The sequence below is a fragment of the Pezoporus flaviventris genome, unplaced genomic scaffold (assembly GCF_033815535.1).
Source record: "Pezoporus flaviventris isolate CSIRO_AGI_PZ_B2104156 unplaced genomic scaffold, CSIRO_AGI_Pfla_v1 ptg000007l, whole genome shotgun sequence".
Classification (NCBI taxonomy): Eukaryota; Metazoa; Chordata; class Aves; order Psittaciformes; family Psittacidae; genus Pezoporus; species Pezoporus flaviventris.
In genome coordinates, this window is record NW_026892555.1 from 34,456,131 (window position 1) to 34,481,803 (window position 25,673).

The window sequence follows — 25,673 nt, forward strand, 5'->3', positions numbered from 1 at the left end:
TTGTTGGTGTCGGTTGATGAGAAAATGAACATGAGCTGGCTTCAGTGTGCACTCGCAACCCAGAAAGCCAACCATATCCTGGGCTCCATCAAAAGGAGCGTGACCAGCAGGTCGAAGGAGGTGATCCTGCCCCTCTACTCTGCTCTTGTGAGACCTCACTTGGAGTATTGTGTGCAGTTCTGGTGTCCTCAACATAAAAGGGACATGGAACTGTTGGAACAAGTCCAGAGGAGGGCCACGAGGATGATCAGGGCACTGGAGCACCTCCCGTATGAAGACGGGCTGAGAAAGTTGGGGCTGTTCAGCCTGGAGAAGAGAAGGCTGCGTGGAGACCTCATAGCAGCCTTCCAGTACCTAAAGGGGGCCTATAGGAATGCTGGGGAGGGACTCTTCATTAGGGACTGTAGTGGCAGGACAAGGGGTAATGGATTAAAACTTAAAACAGCAGAAGCTTAGATTGGATATAAGGAAGAAATTCTGTCCTGTTAGGGTGGTGAGGCACTGGAATGGGCTGCCCAAGGAAGCTGTGAAGGCTCCATCCCTGGAGGTGTTCAAGGCCAAGCTGGACAGAGCCTTGGGTGACATAGTTTAGTATGAGTTGTCGCTCCCATGGCACATGGGTTGGAACTAGATGATCTTAAGGTCCTTTCCAAACCGAAACATTATATGATTCCATTATATGGTCCACATTTATCTTTCTGTATAAACTAATAATAGTGCTCAAAATAATACAACAGGAAGATTCTGGTGCTACAACTACTTGATCTTGAAGTTGCCTAAGGGAAATGGTGGCTCTTCTGGATACTACTGAAAACACTAACTCAGAAATAGACCTATGGTTTCTTCACAGAACTAAAGCATTAAATTTCTTCCATTTGAAAACTGAAATAAATAAAACCAAAACCAAGTCTTACACACATTCTCTTGAACACATGTTAGTTTAACTTGGCCAACAGTGAAGAACTATCTACAAGCTGACAAACACGGACTTAGTGCTTAATCAAAATAAGTAGCTGTTTTTTTTTCAACCACATAAAATGCTTTAGGCAGGAATTGACAGCAGTAAAATCAAGGCAACAGTTAAATTAGGATTTATAGATGTGCATGTGTGCACATAAACATGTTAATGTAAAAGGTCAATATTCCAAGTTAAACACCAAACACTGCCTGCTGTCCTGGAAGTCTGCTATTTTGTACAGTGGTGCTCAGTCATGGACAACACTGAATTTGCAAAACAGAACCCAAATGAAAGCTGTGTTTCACAGCACTGAGGAGCTGACAGTACCTCAGGCTCACAAAACCAGTGCGACATATGTTTGTTGAAAATTTTTATTCCCTCATCAATACACAAAGCAACAAATCTACAACAGTACCTCCCATCCTTCCACATGAGACTGCCATTCTTCCAAAACCTCTAATTTCTCCATTTGTCTCTTGGCTTCATTTATGTTGGAACAGACAGCTTTCATGGCCTGGAGGGCTTCCATTAGTGCTGCATAGTCACTGTGCTTCCTTGGAGTCCGCTTCAGTAACTCCTATTTAGACATATAAAAAAAAAGAAAAGAAAAAAAGAAAAGAAAAAAGGAAACCTGTCTTTGATCTCTACATGTACATTACAGGATGCTTAAATTGAATAGCATACAAAAATGAAGAAGTAGCCAGACCTCTATGTTACGAAGTGGAAAAATAATAAACCCTCCAGCATTGTGTTCTAGTAGGACACTAAAACTCAAAGAAATAAATTACTAACAGCAAAAATAATCAGTACTTTGGAATTAGTACTTAGTTTGCCTTTCAGCTACTTTCTCACCCCAGCAATGTTTCTTCATGTTGAGCTTCGGTTTGGGATTTGATTTTTTTGGTTGTTGGTCTTTTGGGGTTTTTTTTATATGCCACAGGATGGAACTGTTCAACAATAACAATTCTGCTTAAAAATGCTGGTTTATTCATGTCAAAGTTAGCACTTGCCTCTCCTGCAACTCCGGGTAAAGCCCATCTTCCTTTAGCTTCACACTATTTTTTAATCTAGTGCAATATGCCAGAGCACTGAACAGTATCTTAGGTGATTCACCGATTTCAGGTGCTTACTGGTAATGGCAGCCACACTAAAACACAGAAGTGGAGTTGCCAGTATTCATTTGAGATTTCCCATCTCAAACTACCAACTGCCTGTTTACAGCTGGACTGACTATGGACAGCCTTCAGCACACACCCTGACTGAGATACAGGTACGAGCTCTAAGGCTGCTGCCACCACACCCTGTATTTAAATTTATTTAACATAAGTATTTCCATTTCATTGTTCCCTAGAGTAATTCATTAGTCATTTTTCCCTGTTCATCTGTAGATCCTTCATTCAAAAAAAAGAATATAATTTTAGAATAGGCCAAGGGAACTGTAAAACCACAGATATCTGGAATGAATCAAACCTCAATGCAATTATCATATTCTTTAACTTGTTTTAAAAACCTTTCTTTGAACATGTTTACTTTAAAGTTTTTATGTCAGTGCAATGAAATTCATATGGCTCATAGCTGGCATTGTTTCAGATCTAAATTCACACATGCAATGTGAAAAACACTGTTCAGTAATCAGGTTTCAGGCAGGTTCTAGAGCAAAATCTGCTCCGGTTTCTCTTTCGCTGTTTGAAACAATAAACAATATTAAGCCTCCATTTGTTAAGCAAAAAATTGTTTTAAATATTTACTGTTATGACGATTGTATTACTTTGTTTCCTAACATGTAAAAAAAAAAAAAAAAAAAAAAAAAAAAATCAGTAACTCAGTTTTTCATATCTAATGATTATCAGCACATTTAACATTTTTAAGTTTTAAATTGTAACAATAATAAAAGAATAAACATAGAAATGTGCATAGAATCACCTACACCATTACTCTAGAGCTTTCTTACAAATAATTTTCATAAATATTTTTCAGTTACAGTTTGCTGACGGTAAATTAGACCCATCAAAGCATGTCACTAACAACTCTGCTAGCCCAAGCATTTTAGACAAGACCATGGTCAAACCCAGCTGAAATCAGTCTCATTATACTCCCTTTAAATGGCTCACTTCTATTCCAACAATTGAGAGGCAACTTTACAATCAGATGCAGAAGGAAGCTAATCACCCTGACCCAGCCAAACTCCTCAGTTCTTTTTAATACTGATGTCAGAAAACCTGCCACTAGCTTTAATGAGAGCATGTCTGGGTCCAATATCTAATAAAGAGATTATTCACTGTGTAGAGAGATTGTTCCTGCTGTTCGGAAATATGTTTAGCAACCAGTTTTATACAGAAAGTTTAAGGTCCTAGATAAAAAAAAACTTGAAATACCTTCAAAAGAAGGGGATACTTGCATATTCTCTGTATTGGTGTTACCAGATATCCCTCCAACGGTACATCTGTGTTCTTGCGTCCTCCAAGAAGCATGCAATTCTAGAGTGAGAACAGTTTCATAAATTACTAAAAAATACAAGAAAATGATGAGAAATAAAGACAAGGGCATATGTACACAGCAATATTGGCTAAGCTGTAAGTAATAAGGGAGTTATGCAAGACTGACAAAAGAACAGGCTTGAACACATGCGCAGGCACGTACTCTATCATACAAAGAAACCACAACGGACTTAGGCAGGCATCTCCCCTAGGTACCTTCTTCATAGAGCCTGATAAAGCGAGGCCAGCTTTAAAGTTTAAAAATGAAAGACAGTGAATAAAATGCCAAAAATATGCTTTCATACTTCAACAAACAAAAATAAAAATCATTCAGGGTGACTACTCTAGGTGCTGTTGCTTCTAAAAGATGTGTTTGTAATATTAAGTAGCATCAAAGATGGTTTGGAAGGCTTGAACCTGGCCATCCTATACACACCCACCAAAAAAGTGTTCTGTTTACATGCTTCTATAGTTAAACGTGATGGGCAACAAACAAAATGCCCTTAGTCATGGGCTAAAAAAATATATAAATTTTCCCAAGACACCCAACTATGGAAGCAGAGAATACATGAAATATTGGGTGGAAGCACCCATGAAAAAGCAGCAGAGAGAAAGAGAGAAAAGAATAAGGGGTATCTGGCATAACAAAGCATGCAAGGGACATCACCGCAAATATTTGGAATTGCTGTAATTAAAGTGTAAGTACATAAAGACCTAAGGATGAAAGCTATTTTACTGAGAGATAAGAAGGAATTGTGATGCAATGGTATGATATAATCTACAGCTTCAAAGTGCAAGATGTCTAAACTGAGACAGCAACTGCTAAACAAAAGTAATTTAACAGAGCCAGATGGTGTGTTGACACAGGCCACAAATGTGGATGCAGATATGTTGTTGATAGAACAGGGGCTACAAAACTGGGTGGCTGCTCCCAACGTACAACTCACAATGTACATACCCCATAACCAGTGCTGCTATGGGGATCTCTACACCCACCCTTAAATCTCTGCCTTGCACTCACAGTTAACCAGCTTCTGTCCCATACTAAAGGATCCTTTATCCCAAAGGATCTCACTTAAATCTGCCAACTAAAAAGCTTTACTGATAAAGGACTGAGCAAGATAATGACAATGCAGACTATAGGTTTATATAATCACTGTCTCTATACCTGAAGGCTCACAAGTCTAGTTTCAGCTCCCCATTATTTATAATAATGACAATCTCTAATGACCCAAACTGTTCTGTCTAGAAAGCTTCAACTGTATAAGACAGTTATCACACAGTCAGACCTCCTGTTTTCCAGGTTAGACTGATGCCACTTATTCTACAGCCACATCTTGAATCTATGAGAAAGCCAAAGCAGATGTGAAAGCCCTGTGCGTGAGCCCGGGAGTACATAACAGTGACACATCATGAACTGCCCACAACTGCACACCTCACTTCCTTTCTCATAAAACATGCTTTTTGCAGTCTTTCTCCAGAGTATTTTGCTCTGTAGCAAATGTCTCTGTAGGCAGCATTCACTCCTTCTTGAGTCTGGCCATGCTGCTCCCAATACAAGAACTACGTGTGTGAAGCTCCCCAGTCTGGGGCAAGATACTGTGTCAACCACTGAGGAAAAACAGGACAACTTTGAATCTCTTTTCAGCTATGAATGGAACACTGATAAGTAAGAGACTCTTAGCAAAAAGGCAGATGGCATTTCATGTCACTCCATACTCTCCTACAATAAAGAAATTCACACGCTGCTCATTAATTTGGGTGTCAGTAAAGGCAGCTAGGGACTCAGATCCAGTATCTTTCAAAAAATGCAGTGACCTGCAACAGGTTGACTTCACCAAGAACTCTGTCAGCAGCAGTGAAAGCCTACTGCATGCTAAAAATAAATGAAATTAAGTAAAACTTGTGATACTGCCACCACTGGCCATCACCTTTTACTTCCACCATATCTGTGATGCTTTGCTCTCCAGTCCCAAAATGCAAGAACTGGATCTGATTACTATGAATCTGGTATCTTATCCATGGGCACCATCTCAGGTATTTAAGTTCCAATATAGCAGGAATAATGTGGGCATTACAAAGCTGACTTTTGTTATCACAGGACATCGGGAAGAAAAAACACAAAAATCATTCCACCCTGAATCCTTCTTTTAACAACTAATGTTAACTATTAGGAAACTCAGTATTTACATAGAAACTGGTTTTGCTGTAAGAAAATCATGAGGACTGTCATACTCGCAATTAAAAAGGCCTCCCTATTTGTTTTATAAAGTGAAAAACTAATTGTGTTGCTGTCTATATTGACCTCAGATTAAGTCAGCATCTAAGCTCAGGATGTTTACTCTATGAAACATTTTTCTGCCTGGCAATGGTGTTACAGTACCAGAAAATGGACCTTCTCTTCAGAAGTTCTGATGAGTCCTTCAGCTTCTTTTCCACAATTTCCTTCCCTATCCCTCTTCATCTATCTTTTCTTATTTTTTTTGCTTTTTACAGACACAGCTGGATTTACACACTTGTCTCTTGGCCAGCAAGTTCAAGGCACACTGCCTAATGCTTTGTTATGCACAGATCCAATGCAGCAGTGAAAATATGATGTACACAACCCCTTCCTCTGGAAACACCACCCCCAACTGAAACTGTCTGCAAACCACTTGCGGGTGTGCTTGTTACATGGTGGAGGTGACAGCAGTAACAATCCACTGCCCAGTCACAAAGTACTAAGTTAATCAACAGTTGAAAGTTTATTTACCAAAAGAAAGGTCCGCACTGTTCTTATTTTGTTAAGGTCAAGGAGAACTTTCTGCGCCTTCTCATGATTACTGCAATATTCATCATAAATACGGAATTTTTCTTTCTGCAGAAACAAAGAAATACATTGTTCTTCACTTGCCATTTTGAGACTTTTTTTAATTAATGAAACATGAACAAGATGAATAGCTAATATAGTCTTCACTTTGGAAGGTCAGCTCTTTCTTCTACATTTATTATTTGACATCCAGTCTCAAACTAGAATTATGAACAGTCTGGAAGCATCACTTGGGAATTTCAGTCATAGAACACCAGGTTGAAAGGGACCTCAGGGACCATTTGGTCCAACCTTTCTTGGCAAAAGCACCGTCTAGACAAGATGGCCCAGCACCCTGCCCAGCCAAATCATAAAGCGTCCAATGCTGGGGAATCTGCTGCTTCCCTGGGGAGATTATTCCAATGGCTGATTGTTCTCATCATGAAAAGTTTTCCTCTTGTGTCAAACCGTAATCCCCCCAGGATTACCTTGTACCATCACGACTCACGTCTTCCATGTGACTCCTTGTGAAAAGGAGAAACCCGGGGAGAAAATAGAGAGAGTGGCTTATTTGCTGGTATCATTACCTATTTGTCTGCAAACACGTTTGCAAATGCGACCCATACTTTTCCAGTCAAAAACTGATGTTACTCAACTTCTGTAATATGTTTCCACAAACCATTAATCATTTTCTCCTCCCACAACAAATAAACAAAGACTTGGCAAACAAATGGGACTCTAACCAGAGGTAACAATTAAACCTAGACTTTTTGCTAGGCCTATAACTGAAAGCAAACTAAATTGTCCGGATTTTGCAGAGCTCTTTAACACTGACATCCTGTTTTGCTCCAACAGGAAAAATAATACTGAGAGAAAACAATTTCTACAGGACATACAAACATACTTATGGAGGTACTGCAGTTGTCAGAAGTAAAATAACTTCACAGTCCAGAACCATGGAGATATTTTACCCAGCGTATGCAGTTCTTTGTTAGATATTCACATTTTTGCCTAGCATAAAAGGGGAATAAAAAAAAAAAAAAAGCGTATCATTACTTTTGCTGTTTCATGCAACCGTGGTCCTTGTACCTCCAACCCATGCACAGGCACCAGCCTTGCCCACGCTGCAGGGCTGTTTGGCAGCCTGGGCTAATTTGGTGAATATACAGATGATGATACAATAAAATTCTTCCCATTTTATACTTTCCTCATTCTCCTTCCCCCTCCTTTTTTTAAGCTATGCAATCAAGTAATATTTTGTCATCATGACTGAGTACACTCATCACAATGTAATTAATAAAGACAACTAATAAAGGAAAAAAGTGAAATAAGCCTGTAATAGAAGATGGCCTACATAATGAAGAAAGCAGGTTCCAACTTCATGCTGTGCATTAGGTTCTGGCTGCAAGCACTCCTCCACCAGGGAAAGGAAGTTTTTGTGAACTGCAAGAATATCTTCAATATTTGAAAACAACGTCTGCAAAAGAATAAAACACACATAAATAAAACATCAGATAGAAAAACAGAAGAAATATGCAATTATGAGACTAACCTTAACTGTCTCTTCTGTGACATTTTTATCTACTTTGGCTGCAGCACATTGGATCATTCGGTGAAGGAAAGCCTGCATGAAACAAAAGAAATAAGGAAAAGGTTATTTCAGGAAGACTTCAGCTTTTGGCATTTTATGCTTATAATTTGTTTCCCAAATTTCTTCTGCTTTGGATATAAAGCCACATCAGTATATTATTCAGAATCTAAACCAAGTATTTTATTTATAAAGTATTTAGTAGTCCTGTTATCCTAAGATGATATAAAACCCTATCTATATAGTGTTAGAAAGAACTAAATACTGAAACATTAAAGAGGCTGAGAAACTGAACATTCTACCCTAGACATATAATGTAATCAAGCAAGAGCAAAATGAGCCATTTTCAAATTCTTGCTCTAGCACTTTACAAATTGACTACAAGACAAGCAAAAATAAGCCACTAATTTCTAAATTAAAACTACTCAGGACATTCTATTATGAAATGTAACTTCTACCACAGTAACCACACGTTAAGATTTCTGATGTACTAATAATCAAACCTACTGTAAATTAAATTGCCTTAAACAACAGTCAGCTGCACCAGGTTTTGCTTAATGAAAATGTTCGGTCTTTCCTCCCCAAGAGCCTCATTCTTGGAGATCAAATGAGAATTTAGTAACACCACTAATGAAACAGCAAAAGAGTAAGTTCTTATTATATTTCACATTCAAGAATTGGAAACAGCAAGAAGAAAAGATGTACAGTAAGTCATTCCAACAGAAATAAATCACATTTCAGGTACAAAGGATAGAATTCATTTTTATGAATTTATTCCATTACAAAGACTTGGTACATTCTGAAAGTATCTACACACTGGAGACTAAAATCTTACATTGGTAATTATTCACAGACATGCATATTCTTCAGCCATTAAGAACTGGCACCATAAGTGCACAAATGTCATGTGATTCATAACCATTTCGTTTCAAGTCACTGTGCATTGTACGCGGTACACAAACTCATCTAAATTCTGGCATGGTGCAAATTCTGTAAGAAAGGCAATAAATAACGCATATATGGAAGGACAGCAGTCACAGCACCCCTTTTTTATCTCTCTGCTGGGAGTTAAAACATTTTTATTCCCAAGCAGTGATCCTTTCTCTTGTGAACAGAACTATGTAACTGGCATTACACATTTTTATTACTGAAGAGACAAATCTAGTTATCCAGGCCATAAACAGAATTAAGTTTGGATCACTGCCAGCATATTGTATGTTTCATATCACTCTCTACAGCGATGTGGATTTTCTACTTCTTTAACTCCTCTTTTGCCCTGACTATTCATGCTTTCTTTCTAATGTTTTATTGATGGCAAAAGATTGCATTAACTCATTTGCAGCAGTTAACTGTTGATGGATGACAGCTCTTTACATCTTTCCTTGCTATGAATATCCACAGGGGTTATGGCAAATTTGCTGTGCACATTGCCTGCACAGTGTACAGCCAATCCCACATACAGTGAAAGCCTGATTTACTGCATGACTCTTCATTAATTTTTGAAAGTTTACAATAAACCAGCCAACAATATTCAATACACTTCAAAATTGAGATGGGGGGGGGGGGGAATATCACAAGAACTACCTCTGAAACCCGTGTCTGTTTTTACTATCTGTAATCTCTCTTTGTTCACATTATTTCCCCATAGACCAAACAGACTGCTCATCCGCACTCATGTTATCCCAGGAGATCTTCATTTCCTGTAACTGTGAAGGAAGGTGAATATTCAGTTGGCTGAAGGCAAAACTTGAGAACGATCTGGGAGCTGACGCATTAGTTATTCTCAAATGATTCAATACACTAGCCAAGAGTCATGAGGTCAAAAACAGTATATATCAGCTGCAATAAACAAGAGTTATCCAAGCAGCACTGTCCCAGATCCCACATCTGCAGAGATCAGAAACTGAATCCAGGAAAATCCAAACTCTTGCAGAACCCAGATACAAGTCACTAATTAAGGCAGGGAGACCTAGGGCAAATTCAGCCCCTTCCAGCAACTTTGCACAAGTCCTTATATGGTTTCTGTACCCATGTTGCTGAAGTAGTGTAGTCATGATGCCAGTCATTTCTAAAGATTTGCCACTTGTCATCCCTATCAATGCACATTTGCTTCCTGAAAAAATCATAACATTATGCCCCACAAATCAACAGATGCAATCATGTGAATCTTTCAGAGCACTTACATGAACACTACGAAGCCACACATATCTCAAATTAACTGGAATAATCTCACATTTTCAAGAGGACTGATGTAGGAGAATCCAGGGGAGTGCAGGCAGGCATGGAGCTGCCTACTTCTATCCACCTCCCACCAAGACCCTCCTTGGTGGACTTCACCTGCTGCAGAGTGAGTAATGCAAAGCAACAATGAAGCCCAGGTTTCCACAATGAAAACGCCATTACCAACGCCATTACCAACTCCCTGTCCCTTCCAACAGACACCACTAACTCCCCACACACACGCAACAACTCTACTCTGGGACTTCGCTAGAGAGAACAGATGGCAGTCATCCGGCAGGAGAATGGAGAAGTAACTGCTTTTGTTACAGTGTTAAATAACTTTAATCCAGCACTGTGTCTATGGAAAAGTAAAGTCTCTGAATCTGTATGAATACACAGTAGGTCTGACAGAGAGATGACGACTCAAAAGACTTCAGAATTATTTGAACAACAACTGAGAACAACTAAAAACAGTTCTTCTTCAAAAACTGATCAACCAAAAGCAAGTCATTTGTAGACACAGCTTTAAGGAGGACCCCAACAAAGAAATCACAGACTTTAAAAGGAAAATATATACGGATGCCCAGGAACTACTCGGGAGCTGACAGCTGCTAAGCTAACAGAAAAGAAGTTTAGAGACCCTTTTGAAGATACACCACAGAAACTTACTAGCCATAGAAAAAAACAAACCTGTAAAAAAAATGAAAGAACAATTAAATGGACATCTCAGCCAATTTACAATTCAGTAAAGACCTGGACACACAAAAACAAGTCAGAAACTCCTCTGAAATAACACTGAATGGTTTATAAAAATTCTACCATGACTTTAAGTTGAAGTCCAGACTCATTACTGAGCATGGCATTACATGAAGGAGCAAAGCATTACAAATTACAAGAGCACAGCTGAATAACCCCTGCTGCTGAACTGTGAAAAGAACTGTAGCAATCAATTGGGTCCATGATTCCTATGCTCAAACTTAGTGCTATTTTATTAACCACGCACACATCAGTAAATTGTGATTCATATTTGTCTCCTGGAGTATACTTCATGTCTTGCTGAGGTTACTTCCAGATTCATCTACATTACTGTAGATGTTTTTTAGCACAACATCAAGCATAGAGAATAACACGAATTTCTGTGCACTCCACGATTTCAGGCCTTTGTCACCTAGACGGTGATCCTCAACTTTCTTAAAACTTTTCAGGTAGATTCTGGAGTTTCCCTTAACTTCAGTCTTTAGTTTTCTCAAGTAATAGCAAAGCCATATGGTTTAAACATAATTTTCTAACTTTTCATCTTGTGCTAGTAGCATTCTACTTACATTTGTATAATACAGGGATTCACCCTTGCAGCACTGCAGATGGAGATATGCGGCCCCTGGCACTCTCTGCCAGCTAGACTCTTGCTGACTTCTCTTTCAAGAGATCTCTATAAAACATTTCAGAGGAGCAAGTTGGCTGGGCACTACAAAGAGCAGGCTAAATTTAAAAGATGAGGAGGAAAGATAAAAGGGAGGATGTTTACATTTAAAAAACTAAATAATCTAGTTTCACTTGACAATTTTTAGAACTTTCTATGGAAAAGTTTGTCACTCCAGGCATATCCTTGAGTCACTCTGATTGCTACAATCTCTGCCTCCGCAAAGTCTGAAATTCAAATTACAAACCCCAAGCATCCTTCTGGAAACTTTGTTAACAGAAAATGGCATCTAAATGATCAGTGTACAGCTGCTTTGGAAGAGAAGAAATGGCAAAAAAGCTGAGAAAACTCTAAACATGAAGAGGAGTTTGAAGATCTTTAGAAGTCTGACGAACTTGCAGACCAAAACATAAGGCATCAACTGAGCCTTTGGAATAGAGGAGCAGCTACGCGTAAAATATGCAAGATAACAGTTTAGGGTTAAGATTCCCTAACTCTACTCAGGTCCTAATGGGGACATAAAACCTGTTTCTGGCTATGACTCAGGGTCTTCGCACCAAACTGGTAAGGAGAAGGGTAATTCACCTCTACCTTTCAGAAACATGGCAAAGAATTGCACAGAACATCTGAAGAAGATGCCATTCTAATAATATCAATGAAGATAACATCTTTTTCTTCATTATTGTGTATTTATTACCTGCAAAATACTTTTTAAGTACTTTCTGTGTTAGTCCCTGTTCTAACTCTTTCACCCTTTGCCTTACACAGCTGTGACACACTATAGGAAACACCAAGACCAAAAATACAAATATAAAGACTGAAATTCCAAATTCAAAGAATTATAAATGAATTTGTTCCTTATGCCAAGCGAAAACTAATGTGTTTCCCGTCTGTTGATCTGCTGCCATTTTGCACGGCAGGATATTTCAACAGAGAACGCACAACAAGTTCCTGTTATGGGGATTTTACTTCTGGTCTTCTCGAAACAAGAGTGGGGTTGTTCAGTTGTCTGGTGGGTGGGTTTTTTCCTTCCATAGTTGCTCTGTGTGTTGCTCAGAAGAAAAACAAAACAGAGCAAACAAAAAAAAAAAAACAATCCACACCGGTACAGACAGCACAAGAAGCTGCCAACAGCACAAATTACTTTTCTGACATCTGGAATCAAATCAGGGAAGACAAAGAAGTCTGCCTGCAGAAGATTCCGAGAGCATGAAGGGTTTTCAACTTCTTGACAGCTAAGAAATTATGTCCTGAAATTATGTCAGGGCACCTAGTTCACAAAACACACGTAACTCTTTTTCCTGAAAGCAATCATCCTACTTTTGGGAGCCTCGAAAGAAATATGCTTTTTTTGGCTAGAAAAAAGAATTAAAGAACAAGTTACTTACCTTACCCCCTTGGATTTCTTTTAACATTGTTTCTACATTTAAATCTATACCATCCTAAACAAAAACAAGGTGAACTGCAAAACATATGTATTTTTAGTAAGGTAATTTCCTGTGCATTTTCACTTTAAGAGAATCAGGACAACTGAGGCACCCAATCTATCATATTAAAGCCTGCTGAATAAAGCTAGCAAGATGTTTTGTACATTAAAACTGAATAAAATTTTATTTTGTATACTGCCAAAAGACAAAATCCTAAAAGAAACCCACAATAAGGAAAATGTTCGCATATGATAATATTTATAAGCATCCATGACATTGGGCTCATGATCACAAATTTAGAAACAAAGCTGAAAAGACTTGTGTTTTCCCTTTACATTCTTGTATACATACCTGGATAGTGGAAAATATCTTGCTCTTTTCACAATATTCTAAATGATCCTAAAGAGAACATGGAGACCTATAGCTGGGAAGAAAACTGCTCAAAATTACAGGTGACTAGCCAAATGTATTTTCTTATCATAGCTAATTCAGGTCACAGGCATCATGGTAGGATTTTGCACAGCAGTGCAGGTTTTGCTCACTCTAATTAATTCATGGCAGATTCTAGGTCCCAAAAGAACACTGTGCCAGTTTCATTGAAGCAGTTTTGCTTGATTTTGACACAAAATAAATCACAAAACCCTATTTCAATACAGAAGAGTCCAGCAGCAATAGCAGCTGTGGTAAGCACTGCGTGTTTACCCAGCTCTTCCCATTAACCTGTGCCAGAAGCAGTGGCAGTAGCTGCTCAGGCTGGCTTGTGCTACTGAACAAAAGACTCTTCTGCTTTCTCCAGTAATGCACCAGCTGAGACACCACCTGTTTCTCCCATCCTGCCTGCAGGACTGGATGAATCACAACCAGCAGAGAGAGCATCTGCCAAGGTCAGATATATTCTTTCTCCCTACTGCACCTAGAGCCACTTTTAAACCTTGCTTCAGATTCTGCAGCCTGTAAGGACAAAGAATAAATAGACCACATCTGTAATACTTTCCATTCTAGTGCCAATTTCCTTTCTCAACTGATCAAACCATTCCCTTCTCCATTCACCTGACCCAAAAGGTCATCAGTCTGCCTGAAAGAACATCCATGGCTTCTTTGCTTAAACATGAACTCAGAATTAAATACCCACTCACACAAAAATGATTGCATTAAAGAAACATGGATCTTGGTAACCTTCTCATATATGATGAATATCTGCCACACTTTGGGATAAACTTAACCTTTTCTCCACCATGTATAACTTTTTTTTTTTTTCATTTTTCTGCTAGAGTTTTTCCTCTATCAGAAAACGTCTTCCATTCTTCCAAGAGAAGAGAAAGCAAGCCTCCCCTCACCCTGTCTGTATTTTGATCACCTTTTCTGCATTTCCCTAGTCACTGACAATATTTTTCAACATTTTACTCCACATCTTGTTCATCCTTTAATGAGGAAGTGTCCCCTAAACTGATCTCCCCCATTTCTCAGAACACCTGAGCCATGACTGTGCTTTCACTTTTTATCCCTTCCTTCCTTTCAGCTCCATAGCAGATGAAAGCAAGAGATTTATAGTCAAAGTCCAGTTCCACTCAGCCAGGCAGGAAGTCAGATGTCTCCACCCTCTTCCCTGTACTGAAGCCATTCTCAAAATGATTTAGTACAACCTTTTCCTGGCCCAAATCAGTAGATATCTGCTCCCTTTTCTTCCCATATGTCAAGAATCCTGTCACCCATATCTAAAGTCTTCATTTTGGGAAATTGGCCATCTGAGGACTAGCTATGCCCTTACTGGTCAATACAAGTTTGGCTGATGAATAATGGAGTTACTTGCACAGTCACAGTTAAGATGTTGCCTCAGTTAACTACCAAATCAGAGGCTGGGTGTCAGCGTGGCTCACATACACTGCTGCAGTCTGAAGCCACACGCAGAAAGCGGCTAAAAGGTCATCCCGGGTTTTTTTTCCTACAGCTTTAGAGAAAGGCCATACACTGGCATAAGGGACGAACACTCATCTACAAGCTGAGCAGAAGACAGAGTTTGTCTAATATTTTTGGTAAATATTTTACACAACATGGGTTGCTGCTAACCAGGCCTTTATCCCATTAAAAAATAAGAACAAGATAAGACTCCAATCTCAGCATCACCAACTGAGAGTTTTTGGAAGGATAAGGGGAAAACGAAGGATTTGCCTGTCCCATGTGAATTTCTGAACAGACTGCTGGATTGCAACAGATAAACCAACCAAACAAGAGGCATCCACGTTAATAACTAAAATGTTTCCAGCATGCCTGTAAAGAAATACAAGATTAATCTTGATTGTATTTTGAACATTTCCTGATGAAGAAAAAGATACTCTGGGTTGAAAAATGTTCACGAGTGTGGAATTCCCCCTGTAATGTACCCTATAGTCCTTTTGGTGCATGTTACAAAGTGAATAATATATTGCTTATCGTACAACTGATCTTGTATTACTCAAGTGGGAATGGAAAAGAAATGACGTCTACAAATAAAGTCTACCTCTCATAAAAGTCAGCAGTTTCCTGAATTTACAGAACACTAGGTTCTGACTGGGAAATTTCAGTGAATTCAGCTGTGTCCACTACCAGCAAATCAAAACAAGTAAGAAACCTCAGAGCAACTGCACATCTGGAAACAACAGTATGTCCCCATTAAACTGCAGTCACAATTATAAAACATTTCATACATTTGAAACCTTTAGACATATATATGTATATACATAAGTATATACAACTATACATACTATAGTTTCTGCCTCTTTTATGCAGACACATCTGTTTATTCTAAAAATTTAAAGAAAATCTTTTTCCTTCAATTTTTACTCCCAAAATGATGGGTTTTTTTTTTAGTAGGAGAACACCAATTTGGAAGAATTTGATATTTCAAATTTATTTCAGATTAATCCATTCCAATCCATGTGAATATTTTTGAGACATTTTAATTCAAGACATCAGATTTTATTTCTTTTAGCAGCTCATGAATTTCCTAAAGTGTAAAATGGTCAACATGAGAAACACACTTACTGTAAATGGCCCCTTTGAAAAATTCACTTTATTCACTTTCAGAAATAATAGTTAATCTTGAACGTATTGCAAGAAATCCATCCTCTGCTAACCTCCCTTTTTCAGCTTTCCAAAAGTCATTAACAGATTTGAAAACAAGTTTGAGTCTTTCCAGACTCAAAAATATCCACTAGAATTAGGACAGCCATTATCTTTATCACCAATTATGAGAAAAGAACATGAAATAACACATCAGAACTCCACCTTACAAATTAAAATTTAAAGCTTAAATCCAACAGCATCTGAGTAAGGGAGAAAAGCTGACTCAGCATTAATGAAAATTAATTAAGTCCTTAATGACTAAGGCAGCTAATTAAAAAAAAAAAAAACAACTGTTTTACTTATAAACTGAGACAACTTGAAACTACTGACAGGCAATCATAATGGAATCCCACCAAGTCCTTTTTTGCATACTCAGTTTTCAACATATAAAATGTCTTTTTTCCTAATACTGGATTGCACAGTCCTTAATTGCGAGTTTATTTAATGTCTAATATAGACAGATATTAATTAGGAATTAATGTGTTTGAGAGTTCTACAATTTTTATTGCCAGAGCTGTATAAATAAAGTGTACTTCTCAAACACCATTTAATGCCAATTCTGGCTGTCATTTCTATCTGCACGCTTACGCCAAGAAAAACACCAATCAGGGAGGAATATGAAACAGCAGTTTTCTATCCCAATTTCAGTTCTTCACAAAGCCTACAAAGAAGCTGCAGTGAGTACAGTACTTTTAAAAAGTGCCCTTCTGATCAAAAAAAAAAAAAAAAAAGCGTGGATACATATCCCTAATTTCTATCACTTGTCATTTAGATAGGTCTTGGGATGGTCAAATAGTACAAAGTTAGCAGGCTCATATACAGTGACGCCTCACTTCATGCAAGAATCGCGTTTATACTATGATGATGTTGCTCCTTCAATGCAATGTGAAACAAGTTTTATCTTCAAGGCAAAATAAGGTTTTAAGAAAACCTTATTACTTTATTACCTTACTTCACTACATTCACCTTACTTTATTACCTTATTACTTTTAAGAAAATCTTATTACTTTAAATTACTTATTTCACAGCCAAATCAGATGCTCTTGGCTTCTGAACTCGCTTCAGCCACTAGGTTAGCAACATAGACAGTACCACAGAATTATTATAAAGAAACAGTAAATCATAGAAAGACCTTGAAAATATAGTAAATAAGCCCAGACCAAGGGCAAGAAAAATATTGCAAATAATCCCAAGACCAACAGCTTTACTACTGTCAATCAAAGTTAATGTAAACAACAAAAAATAAAAGTATCATGGAGAGCAAGCTCCCAAGAAATACAACAAAAATTAAAGTGGATCCACACTTTCATAGATATCTGCTGAGTAATTGCAAGATATGCAAATAATGATACCACTATTTAAGAATACTAACAGTTGCATTTCCAGATTCATGTGAAATAATTTCAGTAGAGCAGTTTTCATGGATACATTCATGTTCTGTAAATCATGGCAAAGACCCCTATCAATTTAATGTACAGTAAACCAGAGTTTATTCAAGCTCAAAGAGAATACTAACCCGCAACCCTTCCAGTGGCCCTGGATGTACAGCATTAACTATCAATCAATTTTATTACAATTAGAGGAAAAGATGTAACAGAACAGCTGAATGGTCATTAAGGAGGGCTTTAAGGATAGCCCCCATGAACAAAGCAGCTGAATTTGAACCTTAATTTGAAATCCAAGATTATACACCCTACGTTTCAGATGAGGAGAGCCATTCTGATAGCAGACTGCCTTAACAGCAGCTCTCCTTCCACATAGATATGTAGAGCAGTAAAATGTTGATGCAAATGTTGAAGGGCATATCTGATGAATTCAGGTAGATTAATCAAGCTTGAAGGAACTAAACTTGCCTACTCTGAGAAACCAAACTGGCTGCAGCAGTAAACTGAGGTTTACAATTTCCATATAGTGGCACAGACCCAGCCTGTTAAGTATTTAAGAAATGCTGCATTGGCACATGTATAGTTACATGATTTGTGACTTTAAACTCCCATTTTCAAACAAATATTTTCAAGTGGTGGGGAAAAAAACCCATGGAAAATAGTATGACTGTATTTATGCAAGTGTTGCAACCTGGCTTGAAAAACTTATTTTTTTACTTCTAAGCAGAACTTAAACAATAAAATCAGTAAATGAGGAAACTACTGTCTTCTGAAGATTAGATGCCAATGTTAGTTGTCTTAACTCCATTCCAAAAAGAATACAAACATACCAAAATGAAAATGATTTTATTTTACAGACAGCTTCATACAAACAAGATTGTTACATGCCCCTATTGCCTGCCATGAATTGGTCTTGTGAGTTTTCATCTGCTTGTATGGTTTTGAGCCAATTTCCATGGAAATGCAATCATTAATATTTTTCTGGCTTATATTTGATTCATGAGATGCTTCAACTGCATAAATGGAAATAGTTCATCTTCTATTTCTTTACTGGCTTGGAACAGTGTAAGAAACGGTATATGTCTAAAAAAATTTAACTCTTTTTTTCTTTATGCTGCTATCGAAACATCTGCCGAACATTAACTGTATCTCAGAATATTTACATGCTAACCTCAGTTCACATCCATCAATCAGTCCCAACACCAATCCCTGAGGGACACCACTCATTACTGGTCTCCAGCTGGACATTGAGCCATTGACCACAACTCTTTGCATGCGGCCATCCAGCCAGCTCTTTATCCACCGAGTGGTCCATCCATCAAATTGATGTCTCTCCAATTTAGAGACAAGGATGTCATGTGGGACAGTGTCAAATGCTTTACACAAGTCCAGGTAGATGACATCAACTGCTCTACCCCTGTCCATCAGTTCTGTAGCCCCATCATAGAAGGCCACCAAATTGCTGAGGCAGGATTTCCCCTTAGTGAAGCCATGCTGGCTGTCACCAAGCACCTTGTTGATTTTCATGTGCCTTAGCATGCCTTCCAGGAGAATCTGCTCCAAGATTTTGCCAGGCACAGAAGTGAGACTGACTGGTCTGTAATTCCCTGGGTCACCCATTTTCCCCCTCTTGAAAATGGGGGTTATATTTCCCTTTTTCCAGTCATCGGGAACTTCACCTGACTGCCATGATTTTTCAAATATGATGGACAGCAGATTAGCAACTTCATTTGCCAGCTCCTTCAGGACTTGTGGATGGATTTCATCAGGTCCCATGGACTTGTGCACATTCAGGTTTTTAAGATGGTCTCAAACCAGCTCCTCTCCTACAGCGGGCCCAAGGTCTTCATTCTCACAGTCCCTGCATCTGCCTTCCAAGACTTGGGTGGTGTGGTCAGAGCCTTTGCCAGTGAAGACCGAGGCAAAGAAGTCATTCAGAACCTCAGCCTTCTCCAAATCCAGGGTAGCCAGTTCTCCTGATATCTTCCGGAGGGGGCCTATGTAGTCCCTACTCTGTCTTTTATTTGCTACATACCTATAGAACATTATTTTAGAAAAATAAATGGAGCATATTCACATCCAGAATAGAGCTGCAGGAATAAAGCCACACCATCTGAATTTATCCACATTAGCTGGATTGTCTTACTGTCAAGTAAATTTGCAATTTCAAGAAATATAGACCTGGATTCTGCACGCATGCTGGGGAGAATTAATCCCACACACCCATAGGGTTTCCATCTCTCACTGGTTCTTTTCTCCTTTCCCTGTTCAAGCACAGACTTTTTTTAGTTCTTATGTAGGTCTATGGTGTGTCTTTGGCTTTGTTGAGTTCCCAGCATCAGTGCACAATTTCACTGAACCGTCTGTGAAGCATGTGTTGTTCTTCAGGAATACAAAGATTGTATGGCTGTTCCTGCTCCTTTCATTAATTTTTATAAGGGAACAGAAGACAAAACCTGATTACAGTACAATTTTTGTTACCCTCTCTAATGAAATTCTTTGCTTGAATGCTGGGACCTTAAGGTGAGAGAGCTTTTTATTACCTTACCCTGAAATAAGAGCCTTAATCTTTTAGGTTACACTCAAAAGCTTTAAAACCATCCTCCAGTTGAAGCACAGAGAATTGGAAATATTATTTATTTTTTAATATTAAATTGTAAAAAAAAATTACAATAAAAATTGCCCCTCCCAATCAGTCCACAGGGACACTTTGCAAAACCAGTACTTGAATTAAAAAAAGGAGAATAATCAGCTGTAACAGCATCACACCAATCACCCTTCTCACCAAAGTACCTGCACAGTAACTGTAGAAAAGTACAAGCAGAGCACGCTGGTGGCAATTGCCATCTGTTAATACTCAACCAGAGTTTGACAGCACTGAATACTGCTCATACTAGGACATACTGCAGATTATCAAGACACCCACATTGATTACACAAACTGAAGTCTCACCGAGTCTTTCCACATAAGGTTACTCAAGGATATGGAACATTTTTTATTACTATTTTTATTTCATTCATGAATTTGCTGCGAGGAACATACTTTCTGTTCCTATTCTCCAAAGGAAAAAAAAAAAAGTCTAAACCATTCAAAACCCCAGATACCAGACTTCTAAGAACAACACAAGGGAACAATGGTGTTAGTGGGACCAGGAAATCAAGAAACCATAAATAAATATCAAGTATTGTTTTCCAGCAACTTCAATAATTTTGGATCCTGCAGTCCATCCTCTGCATGAGGAAATGACGCGTCTGCACATTTCCCTCATGTCCACAATAGATCACTATAGTTTGCCATACCTAAGCAAACTATCAGCATTGAACATGCAGATGGGGAGCCATGCACAGACCCATCTTCTGGGCAATAAAATCTGTGACCACAGATTCATTTCTTGACTACAGGGTGCTGCTCCTTCACTACAAAGCTTAATTTCCCCTTCTTAAGGAACACAGTGTATAGCTGTCCCAAAGATGACCAATCCAACTTGCCAGTAGTGACAGCTTGAAAATGTGGGTGGAATCACTCCAGGAGCAATACCATGGCTAGGGAGCAGCTTTAGAAGGGGAGCCGACACCAAGATCAACTCTGAAAGACTTCAGGTCTATACATGACCCCGATAAAAACCTCTTCATCTTCCTTCCTCTATTAGATCCTGCCCATAGGAAGGACCAGCAGCAGGGAGGCAAGTGAGGCAGTGTGTCCAGGACAAAGAGTTCTCTACTAACGTCATTCCAGACATACATTATTCACAATCATAGAATCATAGAATAGTTAGCGTTGCAAAGGACCTTAAGATCATCTAGTTCCAACCCCCCTGCCATGGGCAGGGACACCTCACACTAAAATATAGCAGAAGTGAAGGAAAAAGAAAGAAAAACTTGTGGGAAGACAGGTTCATTTTAAATTAATAAGCCCAAGCCCACAAATGAAGCGGACACTACAGGCTGAAATCCTGTGAGAAGGAAGCAAAAAGAAAAGCAGATTGCATAGTCTTTCAGGCTTAATCTTACTTTCCCCAAACTGCCTGTTAAAAAGTTACTAATTGCTCGTCTTTGATTTTTTTCCAGTGGCATGTGAAAGAAACTGGGATAAGTACAGAGGAAAGTTGCCAAATCCACAGAGTTAGAAACTTTCCACATGCTTTTTTTGCTTTTTTTTTTTCTTCTAGAAGAGACGGAGCTTCATTTCAAAATATTTTTCTAGCCTCTTCTACTGTGAAGTCTGCAGTGCAACAATTTACAGAATGGATGCTATCTCTATAGATAAACAAAACCATCATTCCCATGAGATTTGACCTTCACCTTCCATCCTAAAATAGTATGGCCGATTACATAGCAGCAGCAGCCCACATCCTTAAAATATGTTTGACTGAATTAGGGAATTAAGCGCTGTTCTAGACTTCTAAAGTTTGATACAGATTGCAACTAACTAAAAGAATAAAACATACAACAAAAACAAACGGTTATGTTTGGCAGAAAGTACATTCCAGCAACTAAACGGTGATGCAGTACTATGTACTACTGAATTTCTTGTTAAAAAGAGAAGCCCAAAAAATGCAGAAACCGACTTATCATCGTTACATCAATTTGAGCAGTAAACTGCAAGCTTCCAGGAAGTTTATCATCCTGTTTGCTGACTATAATTTGGCTTGTTTTGTTTTGATACCATGTTCCTGTTCCGTCAGCTCACGTCCTCCACACCAAGTAAACATCAGACTCTCACTGATTTTACTCCAAGCACTTCCCCAGCCTATATGCTTTCCCATCCCAAAGATGCTGTAAAGAGTGTTGCAGGACAGAAACGCCTTCACATCTTCTCTCAGACTGAGGGAAAGAGCAGAAGTGTGTCTCATTTTGCTAGAGAAGGGTAAAAAAATGCACCCATGTGAAAACCATCCTAAATTTGCTGCATATTTACTGACCAAACACAGCGCAACCATTTAGGTAACAGGATGTTAATCTGATACATTGTCTTTTAAAAGAAAGCCACTGCAAGTCCAACAAACAAAAAATATTTAAAATTTACAATTAGGCCTCTATTTGTTGGATATTACATCTTAATCCTACCTTTAACATAATTTTAATAGACTTTTTTTCTTCTTTCTTCTACTTGCTACACTACTGCACCAGAATTATCATTAACAAATGTCAGAAGAAAAGCACAAACCTACAATATAGTCTCAGCTTTAATATCGCCACTATCATTTCTGCCACAGGGATAACTCTGATGACCAACACGTGATACTGCTCACTACACAACTTAGAATCTCCTATCCTTTAAACGGCTTTCTGCAAATTCTGTTCTAAGTCTGGGATAACAGGATTAACTCTACCACACCAGAACTAAGGCAAAATTTAAACCCTTATCAGTGATTCTATAAGCTTCTCTCAAAAGTAGCAACTTTTGAAATACCACAGTCATCACAGAAAACTGAGCTCCCTTTATAAGAAGATAAATCATCTGAACAACATGAGTTCAAACATTAGCATGAGAGAAAAACTAATTTGGCATTAAGGAACATTCTCTCCTCTCTTTTATAGTCTCTGCCATTGTCTTCAAAGCACAGTAAGCATGCATCACATTGTACTCTGTGTAAAGAAACTTAGCATCCAGGACTAAGACAGCTGAACAGAAATAAAATTTCAAGGATGTTTTGTAATATGGCAAATACTGCACACTTTGCTTCCAAGCCCTGAGTGAACAGGCATCCTGATTGTATATAATAGAGAAATACAACATCATCACAAAAGAAAAGCCTTCTGGAGATGCCTCCATGTAGTGTTAAGGACAACATGGTAAGGATTTAGTGCACAGAGCTGTCATACATGAAGATGAAAACTTCCAGATCCAGAGAGCTTCAAGGAGCTCATAGACCCAGAATCCCTTCTGTAAGCACCAGAAGTCTCGTCTCATTTTCCAAAGGGATGGGTGACATCCAGATATTGTTTTTCAGTTATCCATTCAGACTGCAAGGACACTTCTTTTTTATTGTCTTCCAAAGAAATGGACCAAAGGAAAAGAGCACAGTTTCCTGCCTATTTTGAAAAAATCAGAGTTCACCTAAGGAACAAAGGAGGGTGGAGGCCCCAACACTACCAAGTCCTTCTGGACCAGAGTAAGTGCTCAGAAATAGGCAACACTTATAGCACACCAACTTAGAGCAACCAGACCAGGCTCAAATAAGTAAGCCTGGCAGACAAATAAATACATAAAGAAGTCTCCATGTGCAGAAAAGGTGGGCCAACATGAAACCAAATCCCCAGTGAAGAGGGGGATAGCTCAGACAAGAGCTGCTCTGAGCAGCTCAATACATCAGCACACTTTGCAATGCAAATGCACAGAGAATGTAATAATGGCCAATGTAGTTTTCCTGATCCTGTGATATTACCTGGCATTGGACTGTGCATTTTCAGACAGAAAGGAGCCTTGGCTGTGGGCCTTTTCTCAAGGGCTAAGGCAGAAAAAGGAACAGATTAGCAGCTGTATCAGACTGAGAAGTCAACCAGAAGTACAGATACCCTGTCACACAGCTGGTATGTAAACAGGTAGCAGTGGCTAGCATGGCTTTACACAAACATGTGCCTACACAACTGTGGTCAAGAAAGCAGGACACCAAGTCATTCTGTACACATGCCACAGCACTCTATTTTTATTTTCTCTTCCAAAACTGGACATTAATTTGAAAAGATTTTGTAACATGCTCCTATCCATCAAATGGGCAAGCACGTCGTACTTGCACAGCTAGATTCTCCCACAGTACCCATTTTTGTCAAATTTCTGCAACACACTGTGAAACCAGAAGGGTTTCTGAATGCACCTTGCACAAGTCTCTGTGCAGTGCTGCCAATAGCTAATCAACATTCTTCATCTGGGCAGCAAAGGTCTCAAAATTTCCCAAAGAACAAGCAAAGTTGTCAATGGATGTGAGCTTCCCACTCCTTCATGTCAGCTTCTTATATGGGACTCCCAGACTACCATATAAGGGAATCCTCTGAGAAAACACCAGAAAACAAAACACATCTCTCTTCTGAACTGTTTCGCATGTTTCTGAATGCATGTTTCCCCTCCCCTCGCCACAAGAGAAAAAAAAGGACCTGCTTGCTTATTGCATTTGCCTTGTTTTGTTCATGTCCTAGATAATGGAGAAACTGAGGCAAAATTTTGGTCTTTCTTCTGAAAGAGCACTTTTTCAAGTTTTCCCATTAATTCTATGATGTAGGTCAATCTCAGAGTTCACATCTTGTGTCCCAAAGCCTCCTTCTTACCAACCAACTAGACCATTCTTTTTCAATTGAATCACACAATATAGACTAAGACAGGCAAATGGAGGCTTCTTAAATTCCAAAACCTTCTCTGCATCCACTAGTGCAGTTTTTCAGACAGGAGTTCCTGGTAATTCACACACAGTCAGGCTGCTGAGCTATGGCTATTTATTCTTTTTTTTTTTTTTTTAGATTATGTAGTACAATTTCTGCAATTCAGATAAAGTAACAAAGTCTGGATGAATTTGGCCCGCAGTACTGGGCCAGTGGATGCAATGTTCATGTGAAAGCTTCTGTGATCACCAGAGGAAACTATCAGCAGTTCCTTCAAGCTCTTCGGTCTCATAGTTCCCAGTGCTGTGAAAATCTGCACAAAGGTCTGATGTGTCTAGTTCCTGAGATTCCTGGGTGCTATAGACAAGCCAAGTAGACACAATCCTCCTAGCTCCTGTGTTTAGACTATGTATGTACTTTGCAATCCCCATGCATGCCAACGGATTGATTTTTAACCACGGGAAATCTTCCCCGGCCTTACTGTTTGCCTCTGGCTGGAGCGAGTGCAAAACTGCAACACCCTTGATAGGAAAGAGGTTCTACACTCATCTGCTTCCATGAGCCAAGTCTTGCTATCAGAAAATTACTAGATGCCTCATCATTGATTTCAGTGAAAAAAATTACTTTGAAAAGATTAACATTTTGTCATCAGTTTTCAACGCTAATCCCGAGTTGAAAAGTTTTTGTTTATTGACCACTTTATGAATAACCGCAATCAGATTTTACTAAAAGCTTTTTCACTATGTTTCTGAGTATGCATAGAGGCCTATCACTCTGAAGTGCTTTGCTAGTAGTCTTCACACTCACAGAAGCAGATACAAAGTCAAATATATTGACTGTTATCAGATCCACTAGCATGATAAATAAAATCAACAGGTTTTCTAACAATTTAAGAGTGACCGGGGACATGTCAGAAAGACAAGTATCTGGGAAACAATCACTAGGGTTTCAGAACTCAACAGCAGATTTCCTGCCTAGTCAGTTACTTAAAT

At 38.7% G+C, this 25,673-nt stretch overlaps 1 protein-coding gene across 1 annotated transcript in view; it reads right to left on the reverse strand.

The window, feature by feature from the left end:
* Window positions 1-25,673, reverse strand: part of PREX2 (phosphatidylinositol-3,4,5-trisphosphate dependent Rac exchange factor 2) — a 173,101-nt gene that overhangs the window by 117,590 nt on the left and 29,838 nt on the right. The window contains exons 3-7 of the mRNA XM_061448322.1: window positions 7,776-7,847; window positions 7,578-7,700; window positions 6,188-6,292; window positions 3,334-3,435; window positions 1,374-1,535 (exon numbers count right to left, since the gene is read on the reverse strand). Of these exons, the coding sequence (XP_061304306.1) occupies window positions 1,374-1,535; window positions 3,334-3,435; window positions 6,188-6,292; window positions 7,578-7,700; window positions 7,776-7,847 (564 nt within the window). The remainder of the gene's footprint in view (window positions 1-1,373; window positions 1,536-3,333; window positions 3,436-6,187; window positions 6,293-7,577; window positions 7,701-7,775; window positions 7,848-25,673) is intronic.